Source organism: Canis aureus, chromosome 13, assembly GCF_053574225.1.
Source record: "Canis aureus isolate CA01 chromosome 13, VMU_Caureus_v.1.0, whole genome shotgun sequence".
In the NCBI taxonomy this organism is placed as follows: domain Eukaryota; kingdom Metazoa; phylum Chordata; class Mammalia; order Carnivora; family Canidae; genus Canis; species Canis aureus.
In genome coordinates this window covers 17,229,287-17,242,563 of record NC_135623.1, presented here as the reverse complement: position 1 = coordinate 17,242,563, position 13,277 = coordinate 17,229,287, and the positions used below count along the sequence as shown (strand labels likewise).

Genomic DNA, 13,277 nt, shown 5'->3' with positions numbered 1-13,277 from the left:
TTTAACATTATCTATTTGAGGAGGCACCAAGATGTAAAAGAAAACAACTTTGGGCAGATAGGCAAACATGTAACCTTTTTCTTTTTTGTGGGAACCAGCAGCAAAAGGGAATAGCTTTGTGCCTATTCTATCCCATTTGTGAGTCTCCAAACCTTGGCCCTTTTAACCTTATCTAATTACTAGACGGGGTTCTACATTTGTCCGTTTACTATTCCCTGAAGAAGCCCTGTGCCTTTCTCCCTTTATTCATATTATCCAGCCATCCTACTATTCATGACTCCATCCAAACTGCTCTTCTACTTTACTGTTAATCATAAAATTCTTACCAATCTTCCAAAGCCTCTTCCCTCTGTGAAATCTTTCTCATTGCCTTCCTCGTCAGAAATCATCTTCATCCAAATATTGTCAACACTCTGTGCTACTTTAATGGTTTTTATAACACATAGGATCCTATCCTATAGTTATTTTGTATCCATCTACCCTCCTATATTAGACAGTGACCTTCCTGAGGGCAGGGGCTATGTCACATACAATATAGTATCTATAGTACATGATTCAGTGATTTGCACATTGAAGGAGATTAACAAAATATCTGCAAATATTGACTCATTAAAAGACCCAGGAGTCCATAATCTTAGCTGAAACCTCTACTTACCAAAAATTTGGTGGCAAAACAATATTCAGTAAAGATTTCTTTTCTTTTTTTCAGTAAAGATTTCTTAAAGAATATGTAGCTCATGTATTTTTTAAAAAGATTTTATTTGTTTATTCATGAGAGAGAGACAGACAGAGAGAAAGAGAGAAAGGCAAAGACACAGGCAGAGGGAGAAGCAGGCTGCATGCAGGGAGCCTGATGTGGGACTTGATCCTGGGTCTCCAGAATTAGGCCCTGGGCAGAAGGTGACGCTAAACCACTGAGCCACCGAGGCTGCCCTCATGTATTTCTCTAAGTTTCCATAAAATCTGTGCTTTAACCTGGACTACCAAAAAATATATTATTTGGGTCTTTCCAGAGATGCTTTTATTAAACTGTTCTTTGGCCTTATGACTTTGAATTATATAAAGCTATAAGAAGCTGTTATACATGACTCCCTTTTGCTATTATAGCTATAAGATATACTTGGGGCTAGTATTCACCATATTGTACAATTTCCTCTTGAAGGAGAAACACAAGAAAGAAACATTGCTTTAAGGTCTCAGCACTTGAAAAATCTCACCTTTAGAAAGAATGGCCTTTATCTGATGTTACAGATAAAGTGAAACATATAAACAGTCATTTTAGCCCAAGAGAAGTATAGAAGAAATTTTGTGGTCCATTTTGAGCAAATGTACAGAATCCTATTACATGCATTTGGTTGGGTGTGCTGGATTGTCTGTTGTCAAAATGCTAATCTTACTTTTGTCTTTATTTTCCTTTAACCTGATTATAATATCTTTTCTCTCCCTTTTAAGCCATTTGAACTGTACATCTTTATGTAAATTACTTGAAACTCATTTTGGAAAGAACAAGTAAATATATAAATTAGTAAAATACTGGAGTTTTTTGTCCTTCGTTTTTCCTTCAGAATAGTTTTAAAGCCTTTCTCCTTATCATGGTCAAGGACAAGATCAAAATGTTTTCCTAGATTTACTGATTTCACTACAACAGTCACCACACAGCAAAATCAGACCAACCATTAAGGAATTTCCCTGTAACCAAGGTGATTTGACTATTCAATACTTCATCTTTCCAAAGGATTTTGAAGTACTAGAGATAATTAAAATAATAAAACCATTCTTATTTCTTATTTCTCAATACAATTACATGGGTTAGGATTTCTGGTTAGAAGGAAAGACAGTATTATTGTGAAAAGTCAGGTGACCAAGCTTGTAGTCCAGATTATGTGTCCAACCAGTTTGGTGACCATAAGCAAACTGTATAATCTTCCTGAGTCTCAATTTCTTCAGAGGTTGCACAATACCAGCTTTCCCAAAACTGTCTGTTATACATGAGTATGCTGAAATATGTTAATTAGTGTTCCATGAAAAAAAAGGTCAAGTAAGTTTGGATAAGACTTAATTAAATTAAGATATACAGAAGATAGGTTCTTAATGGTAAGATTTATAAGAGCCTTTAATTGTGACTCTCTGGGGAAGTGTGGGTAGAATATGGAGCATTACCTGAACTTGGTTTTTTGGGAGCACAGCAATGGATAAGTGCAGTAATAACTAGTGGTAAATTCCCTACCTCTGTGCTCCACCCTCTCATGTTTACAGCTGGAACATATATATTGAGGTATGCTAAAGGATGTTTATGGGGTCTTCTATGAGAGGAAGAAATCATCAGAAGAAAATACACGTACTATCAAGCTCTAGATCCAAAACATGCAGCTATTTGTGTACACTTGACCTTTATTAAGTATACGGTTGAAGATAAACCACTGAGAGCATGTGCATTGTGAAAGAGCATGAAAGAATGAGAGTCCTAAATTTTTAAACCATATTTCTTGAAATAGCCTAAGAGCATAGTGACAAATTTGTCTCTTAACTTTTATGAAAATCTGCAAACATGATCCTATAGATATATAGAATGATATATGACCTTGTTCACAGAATGAATTTTTCATTCACTCATCTTGTTTTTCCATTTTTATGTGTGACTTCCCAATGAGTTTCAGTTTTCTCTCTCATAAAGAGAAGTCTCTAATCTTGTAGCTTGTTTTAATAGTCAGTGACTAAGCATATGCACAGAAGCTAGAAAAGTACTTGATACACAGAAGATACTCAATAAAAATATTCCCTACCTTCCATTATTGAGAGTCTTCAGTGTACAGAGACTAGGGTTTGTCAGGCATAGTATCTGGTTCAATAATAAGTTTGAACACGAATAAAGTTTGATTTCCAAACCATGAAATATTACACATCTTTTAAGACCTATCACTTTTTCTATAGTGTGGTCTGTTTCTAAAAGTTGTAAAAGATTTTACTTTGCCAATGAATTCTCTAAGTATTATGTTTTACTTCTATGTCATTTGGCAGTTTTTCCTTGGTTTGCTGTTACTTGTAGACATGTACCTTCCCTACAAGATGCAATCTCTTCTTGTAGGCAAAAACTATCTTATCTGTTTCTCTCTCAGTGCCTAGCATAGTTTTTGTTCAAAAAATATTTACTGAATAAGTCCAAGCTGACATCCTCTGACTGGGAATGATGACTAATGGAGTTTTCCTCAGCTAACGTGAGGGCCCTCAGGCCTTTCCATCAGTTGTTAGATGGTTTTCTCTTTCTATATGTGAAATTTGCTATTAGTCCCACGTCTAGAAAAAGTTCTAAAAGTCTTTTTTTGTGAAACCATCCTAGGAAGCTGTTTGACACCCCTTCTCTTTGTTCCCACTGCACTTTAGGCTAGTGATTTGTACTCCTGGTGGGGATGATCCACATCTGTACCCTATCCCCTAACAGATTTTGGGATATACTAAGTATTCAAAAAACTATTTGCAAGATGAGTGAATGAAAAATGCTCTCTATTGTTATGAACATGACATGAACTTGGGGGGAAAAATAAACCATGTTAAATGGATGTCCCATATTTAGGGGCCCAGTGCAAGATGTCACAGAAGTAACTCAGTTTCTTCCAGTAGGGTAAATGAAGACTGGGAAAGGGCAGAAAATACAATCTTTGTATTCTTGGGATGAGACACTATCCAGGGAGGATGGGAGCACTGGTCATGCAAGAAGAGAGAAAAGGAATTGAAAAGAATAGAAAAGCATGAATCTTCCTCAGAGCATGAAGCATTCTTTTAAGGAGAGGTCAGATCTTCCATTTTAAAATGAGTCTGGAAAAGGTGGAAAGAAGTAAGAAATACTAACAGCCTCAGTATCCAATGCCGTGGAAATAAACCTAGCTTTTGAATAACTTTACTTGAAATTACGCCCTACCTCACGTTCCTCTTCTTGTTCTTTGCGAATCTGCTCCAAACGAAACTGCTCTGCCATCTCTCGTTCATGAGCTTCCCTCTGCCAATGAAAGAGGAAGGGAGCCAGCACTCAATAAACAACGGTTTACTTAGAAAGGAGGAAAAAGAGAGCCCACCCCCAGCACTGTGGTACCAGAAGTGTTTCTCTCTGAAAATAGTGGAAATGGAAGCAACAATCAAGCACATCTCTCTAATCATGTCAAGTACCCATACTAATACCATGGTAGCTCTGCGTCGTGCGGCAGCCAAGATCCTTCAGAAGACCTTTTTCTGGTCTCTTTTGCTGAGTTAACTGTTCTACACCACATTGTGAGCCTTCTTTTGAGGACAGAAACTAGCTTATTCGTTACCTCCTCCTTCAATGCCCAACAGAGAAGCAGGTACTCAAGAAGTATTAAATAAGTCAGTGGTTCTCAGTGTTCTCGATCCTGAGTGCACAGAAGGAATCGCCTGAAAAACTTTTTTTTTTTTTAAGATTTCATTTAGAGAGAGCGAGAGAGAGAGCGAGAGAGAGCGCATGAGTGGGGAAGGGGCAGAGGGAGAGGAAGAAGCAGACTCCCCACGGAGCAGGGAGCCTGCTGCGGAGCTTGATTCCAGGATGACTTGAGCCCAAGACAGACACTTAACGAACTGAGCCACCCAGGCACACCACTTGAAGAACTTTTTAAAGTTCAAACTTTTTATTTTTATTTTTTAGATTTTATTTATTTATTTTTATTATTTATTTATTTATTATTATTTTATATTATTATATTATTATTTATTATTTATTCATGAGACACAGAGAGAGAGAGAGAGAGAGAGAGAGAGAGAGAGGCAGAGACACAGGCTCCATGCAGGGAGCCCGACACGGGACTCGATCCCAGGTCTCCAGGATCAGGCCCTGGACTGAAGGCGGCACTAAACTGCTGAGCCACCCGGGCTGTCCAAGTTCAAACTTTTATAAGTTTGCTAGGTTTTTACCACAGACTGATTAAAAAACAAGGAAAATAATTATTAGGTCTATTTTTGTTTTTATTTCTTGATTCTTAAAAAACTTGTTATCAAAATGAACAAGGGTAGAGGGGTACCTGGGTGGCTCAGATGGTTAAATATCTGACTTCAGCTTGAGTCATGATCTCTGGGTCCTGGGATTGAGCCCCACAAAAGATGTATTTTGTGCATTTCTATTTACATTAGCATTTGCCTAATTCATTACTCTGAATTCTTTCTCACACTCAATATCCAAGTTTGCACACAGTGGCCACTTAATAGTTCATTTGGCCATGACTGATCTCTACTTGATATATAATGTCTATTTTTTAAGTCGCTGAGGAGAGGTAATGGGGGGATTAGCAGATCTGTGTTTAAGTCTAACCCCAGCCAGTGGCAAGCTGTGTGTTCTTGGATAAGAAGTGAGAAGAAGTCCAGTTCTCCTCCCTCTTCCTCTCCCCATGCTCATGCTCTCTCTCTCTATCCTTCCATTTCAAATGAATAAATAAAATCTCTCTCTCTAAAAAAAAAATCGAAAATAAAAAAACAACAACAAAAAACCAAGGGTAAAATTATATTCTGTTAATTGAATCTAGCTTCCTCCATTGCAAACCAAACATTCTTAGGGATCAAACTGGTAAAAGGGCTGGCACTTAAATAATGAAAGACTATTTCGGGTTGTGTTTTTTATCTTAGAAGTCCTTTGACCAAACCTACCTTTGCTCTGTCAGCCTCGAGTGAAAGGCGATAGGCCTCATCTTGCTCTCTCTTCACATTTTCTCTGGCTTCACGTTCATCCTTAAAAGAAAAGATTCAAATATTTTACTATATTACTATATTTTACTATATTACTTTTTTTTAATGGAAGAAAACAATGATAATTCCCTTCTGTGAATTTATTAGAATTAAATAAGGCATTTCTAAAGTATATAGGTTAGAAATAAGCAAACAAGCCAAGAAGAACAGCACAGTAGATAGTGAAATAAGAATGTCTGAAGCCTAGCTCTACCTCATAAACTGTGACCTTGGGCAAGTTATTTCACCTTTTTGGATCTCAGTTTCTTTGACCGTAAAATAGAAATAGTATTTGTTTCAGAGAGTTGTTATAAGAATTAAATGCAATAATATAGAAACTGTTTTTCAAAACACCTGACAGTTTATATTCACAATGATGAGCTCCCTTCCCCTTTTCTCCTGATTTTTCTAAGATAAACTTGGAGACTGTCACCACTGGGGCTAAGACTGGGTGATGAGTAAAGGATAGCCTGTGGTCAGCATAAGAAGCTGAAAGAAAAATGCCCTGGTTAATTATAGTCTATATCACATCACTAATGCTTGGTTATTGAACTAAGTCTTCCCCGCAACACTCACACTCATGAAGTATGGAAGACTTAGCAGTTATCGAAGTTGATGATCTTTTAAAACATGTTTAGCTTCTGAGGTGATTATGTCATCCATCTACATTTAAACTATTACTGCATATGAAATTATTCATTCAACTACCAGAATTTCTCATTTGTTAAATTCTGAAGTATAGACATGTACTTAAATTTAATAAATAGTCGTATCTGTTGACATTAGAATATAGGTTCCCTTGGGCCTATATTCAGCTGAGTAAATCACATAAATTCATCAATATTTGACTGTTCTGGATCTCTAAAAAAGGAAATTTCATATGGTTTTACTTAACACTTTCTAATTTTTTGACTTTCTAATTCAGTATATATTTAGGTGCTCTCATTGATTCGTATTCAAGACTAGCTTTCTCTCTGAAGCCTCAATCTCCTTTTAGTTTCAGAGACTCAACTAATTCCAAAATCTTTAATATAAATAGCTACATTTATTAATTCTCAGTCTTTCAAATAAAAAATAAGGAAGAATTATAAGTTGCTGGCATAAAGCTAATTGCTATACTCTCTCTGGTGAAAGGACAGGCTAGGTGAATTCTATGGTGGAACACAGACAGTATCAGGAACAATATTTAACCTAACTGAGAGACCACTCAGGCTGCTAAGCATTCAAGGATAATTTGCATGTCTTATAATATTACACATGAATCAAAATGGGTTTTAAAAACTTCTATCTGGAGACTTCTACTAAGCCATTAGTATTTATATCTTAGAGAAACAGAAACATTTACCTTTAAATATATTTTCACTAATTCCAGCTAGGTATTTCCCACTTTGGTATATACATTAGGTTTTACTATGACCAGATACCATCAACCTGATAAGATGTATTTTGTGCATTTCTATTTACATTAGCATTTGCCTAATTCATTACTCTGAATTCTTTCTCACACTCAATATCCAAGTTTGCACACAGTGGCCACTTAATAGTTCATTTGGCCATGACTGATCTCTACTTGATATATAATGTCTATTTTTTAAGTCGCTGAGGAGAGGTAATGGGGGGATTAGCAGATCTGTGTTTAAGTCTAACCCCAGCCAGTGGCAAGCTGTGTGTTCTTGGATAAATAATGTCTCCCTTTTCAGTCACTTATTAAATTAAAGGATTGAGTTTCTAGGATTTTATGCCCCTGTGGACAAGTCTATCTTTCCAAATTCAGAAATCCCTAATACAATCAGTATAACCTACGGGAGTAATCTTATCTTTCTATAAATGGAGAAATACTTAGGATGTCTAATTTTATTTTATATTATTTTCTTGACCCCATTCCTCCAGATTAGTTTGGTTTCTCTTGTAACATTCTGTACTTTCCCTTTACAACATTTATCACAATTGCAATTAATTAATTATCATATAATTATTAACTTAATATGACATCCCCTCCATGACACTGTGAGCATCATAAAGACAGGGACCTTGTCTATATTACACACCTCTATATTCCAAATGTTTCACACATTGCCTAGTTTTGGGGAGGTGTTTAATAAGCATTTGTTGAATAAGTAGTCTTTCCAGGCATAAAATATTTGTTGTCTGCAGTAAAAATTAAGGAGGAAGAAGACAGCTCATCCACAAAGCAGCCCCATCTGAGTCAATGAAATCGACTGGCTGGGCAGAAATGACATGTTATGACACTATGTACACACAACAAAGGGACCTTCTAAAAGCTACCACAGCTGGAAGCCCTTTGAACACAAATATAGTTGATAATAAAAGCACTCTAAGTAAATAGGTCTGTTTTAAAACAGACTGTTGCAGATATGAAAGGCCATTAAGTACAGGGATCTCTGCCACAAAATGTGGCACCTGTTGTGAGAGGACTTCCTGAACCAGCTAACTTGCTTCCTCCCCTTTTATATTAGCATCACACTAGCACTAAGGATATCGAGGCATAGTTTACTATGGGAAGACACAGATAATCCTGTTTGGATCACCATCATTATTTTTTGTTGTCTACTAACTTAGCATGAAGAATTCAGTGTTCAAGTTTTGCATTATTTTCCTTTTGTTCCTTACATAATGTCACTTTCTACCTGGAATAGTTTCTGCTCCATCATCTCTATCATTAAAAATCCTATTAGCTTTTCATACACTTTTAGAAATATAAGAGACCAACATGTACAAAAGAGTTACTATATAGATGGAGAAACTGAAATCATATGAGGATAAAGGATTTATCCTTTATGATACAAGACTACCCAGAGCTTAGACTTGAAGCCAGGTCTCCTGATAGCTTCTTCTCCCTTTCCTGCTACAATGCAATACTCTTGCCCTTGTTCACAGCCCTCCCTGACTATCACAGACAGAAGGGCTGGCTCAGAAATGTGGCTCAGGATGCATTTTCCTAAACTTATGGTCAGAGCTGGAAAGTTATCTATGGGCTAACTCTTGGCAGTACAGTATAAGTGTAATTGGAGCCTGGGAATAGGATGCAAAGGGAGAGGGGGAGAAAGCTTATTTTAAGAAATGATGGCCAAAAGTGTTCTGAATTTGATAAAAACTAAAAAGCCACAGATCTAAGAATCGAAATGAACATTGGGTGAAAAACAAAACAAAACAACATGAAGAAAGGTACACCCAAGCACATCATAACTACATTGCATAAAATTAATACCAAAAAGAAAAATCTTAAAAGAAACCAGAGAAAAGACATCATATGTCTAGGGGAATAAATTAAGAATGAAAGCAGACTTCTCAGAAACAGTACAAGTGGAGCAACATTTTTAAAGCACCAAAAGAAACCAATGTGTCGACTAAGAATTCTATACTCAGTAAAAATATCCTTCAATTGAAGATCAAATAAAGACTTTTTCAGATACACAAAGGGCAAAGAATTAATCACCAACATGTGTACTATATTAAAAGGTAAAGGAAGTCCTTCACGTAGAAGGAAAATAATACCAACCAGATGGAAATCTGGATCTACACAAAGAAGTGGAAATAGGAGCTTTGCAGGTAAATTAAGAGACTTTTTTTTTCTTTTTTACTATTTAAATCTCTTTAAGAAACAATTGAGTGTATACCAATGCATTTTTTTTTAAAGAAACAGAAGACCCCATTCTAAAATTCATACAGAAACTCAAAGGACCCCAAATAGCCAAAACAATCTTGAAAAAGAACAAAATCGGAGGGCTCACATTTTTTGATTTCCAAACTTACTATAAAGTTATAGTAATCAAAATATCGTAGTACTTTATCCATTTTTACATACAGTGGAATATTACCCAGACACACAAAAGAATAAGATCTTCCCATCTGCAACAACATGGATGAACCAGATGGTATACTGCTAAATGAAGTAAGTTAGACAGAGAAAAGACAAATACCACATGACTTCCCTCATATGTGGAATCTAAAAAAACAAAACAAACTAATAAGAGACCAAAAAACCCAGACTTGAGTACAGAAAACAAACTGTTTGCTAATGGGGAGGGGTAGGTAGAGGAGATGGGTGAAATAGATAAAGGGGATTAAGAATAGACTTACTGTGATGAACACTGAGTAATATATAGAATTACTGAATCATTATATTTGTATACCTGAAACTGATATAACAATGTACGTTAATTATACTTCAAATAACAATAGTAATAATAATAAAAACCATTATAGTACTGGCAGAAGGATAGATATTTAGACCAATGGAATACAAGAGAGAGCCCAGAAATAAACTCTCACATACAAGACAAACTTATTTTTGACAAGGTTGTCAAGACCAAAGGAGAAAGGACAGTCTTTTCAATTGAATGGTGCTGGGAACACTACAAAAGAATGAAGTTGGGCCTTCACTTTCCACCATTTAAAAAACTCAACTCAAAATGGACCAAAGACCTAAATTTAAGAGTTGAAACTATAAAACTTTTATAAGAAAATATAGGTGAAAATCTTCATGACCTTGGATTAGGCAACGATTTCTTCAGTATGACAATGAAAGCATAGGCAATACAAAGAAATAGGTAAGTTAGGCATCATCAAAATTAAAAACTTTTGTGCATCAAAAGACACTACCAAAAGAGTGAAAAGGCTATTCACAGAATGGAAGAAAATATTTGCAAATCATTTATCTGATAAGAGTTTAATATCTATAGGGTAACTGGGTGATGGGCATTAAGGTGGGCACACTTAAAGTGTAAGATGGACACTGGGTATTATGCTATATGTTGGCAAATTGAATTTAAATAAAAACAACAAAAGCGTTTAATATCTGGAATTCCTACAAGTTAACAATAAAAATGAACAATCCAATTTAAAAAATGGGCAAAGGACTTGAAAAGACATTTCTCGAAAGAAGATTTATATAAATGCCAGTAAGTACATATTCATAGCAGCACTGTTCACACTAGCCACAAGTGAAACAACCCAAGTGTCTATCAACAGATGAATGGATACACAAAATGTGGTATAAATATACAATGGAGTATTATTCAGCCATAAAAGGAAGGAAGTTCTGACACATACTACCACATGGATAAACCTTAAAGATATCATCCTAAGTAAAAGAAGTCAGACAGAAAAGGACAACTATTGTATGTCTCCACTTACATGAGGTACTTAGAGTAGGTAGATTCATAGAAATAAAGTAAATCAGAAATTACCAGGGACTGAAGGGAGCAGAATGGATAGTTATTGCTTATTATACTGTCTAGATCTCTAATTCAATGGTGAATAGAAGTGATATGAGCAGACATTTCTGCCTTTTTTTCCAATTTTAGCAAAAAAACATTCAGTCTTTCACTAGTAAGAAAAATGTTAGCTTGTAGGTTTTTTTTTTAATAGGTGTTCTTTATCAGGTTTTACTCTATTCCTATTTTATCAAAAGTTTCCATTAGGAATGGATTAGCTTTTGCCTGATGCTTTTTCTACATCCACTGAGATTATCATATGTGAATCACATTAATTGATTTTCAAATATAAGGCCAGAAAAGGAAATAAAAGAGATCTAGAATGGAAAGGAAGACGTACAACTCTTTATCACAAATAAAATGATTAGAGATATGGAAAATTATACAGATTTTACCCAAAAACTATTAGAACTAATAAGTGATTTTGGTAAGGTTGTGGGATAAAAAATTAATATACAACAAGCAACTGCATTTCCATACACTAGCAAAAAACAATCACAACTTATAATTTTAAAGTTATCACTTTAATAGCATAAAATATGTGACTTACTTAGCGAGAAATTTGACAAAAAGATATACACTTCAAATTATAAAATATTGCTGAGAGAAATTAAACCTAAATATGCGGAGAAATAAATAATTTTCATAGATTAGAAAAGTCGATATTGTTATAGGTCAATTTTCTTCAAATGATGTACAGATTTAATGCAATTCTAATAAAAATACTGGCATCTTTTTTTTGGTAGAAATTGACACACTGATAAAATTCATATGGCAATGCACAGGACCTAGAATAAGCCAAAACAATTATGAAAAGAAGAGAGTTAGAGGACTTTCACTACTTGATTTCACAACTTATTATAAAGCTAAAGTAATTGTGTGTGGTATTCATATTAAGATAGACAAAAATAACCACTGGAACAGAACAGAGTCCAGATAGAGACCTATGCATATACGATCAACGGATTCTTGACAAAGATGTAAAGGCAATTCAATGTAAAGAATACTCTTTGCAATCAATAGTGGTATAACTACTGGATATCCATGTCCCCCTCCACTCCCACGCCCCCTCCCCAAGAGAACTTCAATCCATACTTTATACTCTATATAAAATTTAACTCAAATAGATCACAGACCTTAGTATAAAAATCTAATGCTAGGAGAGCCTGGGTGGCTCAGTTGGTTAAGCATCTGTCTTCAGCTCAGGTCATGATCCTGGGATCCTGGGATCCTGGGATCAAGCCCCACATGGGGCTCCCTGCTTTGTGGAGAGCCTGCTTACAGGAAAAAACAGTGACCTTGACTTCGGGAGAGATTTCTTACATATGACTCAAAAGAACGAGAGATTAAGAAAAAAATCTAAATTGGACTTCATCAAAATGAAAAACTTCTGCTTTCCTAAAGAGAGTTGAAAATGATAATGAAACAGCTTTAGTAGAATAGGTATGGTTTCTTCTTTAAACGTTTGATAGAATTCCCCAGGGAAGCCATCTTGCCCTGGACTTCTGTGTCTTGGGAGGTTTTTGATGACTGCTTCAATTTCCTCCCTGGTTATTGGCCTGTTCAGGTTTTCTATTTCTTCCTGTTCCAGTTTTGGTAGTTTGTGGCTTTCCAGGAATGCGTCCATTTCTTCTAGATTGCCTAATTTATTGGCATATAGCTGTTCATAATATGTTTTTATTTTTTTTTAATTTTTTAAAATTTTTATTTATTTATGATAGTCACCCACAGAGAGAGAGAGAGAGAGAGAGAGAGAAAGAGAGAGACATAGGCAGAGGGAGAAGCAGGCTCCATGCACTAGGATCGATGTGGGACTCGATCCCGGGTCTCCAGGATCGCACCCTGGGCCAAAGGCAGGCGCCAAACCGCTGCGCCACCCAGGGATCCCTATAATATGTTTTTAAAATCGTTTGTATTTCCTTGGTGTTGGTAGTGATCTCTCCTTTCTCATTCATGATTGTATTAATTTGAGTCTTCTCTCTCTTCTTTTTAATAAGGCTGGCTAATGGTTTATCTATCTTATTCTTTCAAAGAACCAACTCCTGGTTTTGTTGATCTGTTCCACGAATTCTTCTCGATTTCATTGAGTTCTGCTCGAATCTTTATTAACTCTCTTCTTCTGCTGGGTGTAGGATCTATTTGCTGTTTTTCTCTAGCTCCTTTAGGTGTAAGGTTAGCTTTTGTATATGAGTTCTTTCCCGTTTTTGGATGGATGCTTGTATTGCGATGTATTTCCCCCTCAGGACTGCTTTTGCTGCATCCCAAAGATTTTGAACAGTTCTATCTTCATTCTCATTAGTTTCCATGAATCTTTTTAAT

General features: G+C 35.7%; 1 protein-coding gene across 3 annotated transcripts in view; it reads right to left on the bottom strand.

Annotated features, from left to right (window-relative positions):
• Nucleotides 1-13,277, bottom strand: part of FAF1 (Fas associated factor 1) — a 459,658-nt gene that overhangs the window by 45,929 nt on the left and 400,452 nt on the right. For all 3 annotated transcript variants that reach the window (XM_077844988.1, XM_077844990.1, XM_077844991.1), the window contains 2 exons: nucleotides 5,644-5,724; nucleotides 3,917-3,994 (listed from right to left, as the gene is read on the bottom strand). In XM_077844988.1, coding sequence (XP_077701114.1) covers nucleotides 3,917-3,994; nucleotides 5,644-5,724 — 159 coding nt within the window. The remainder of the gene's footprint in view (nucleotides 1-3,916; nucleotides 3,995-5,643; nucleotides 5,725-13,277) is intronic.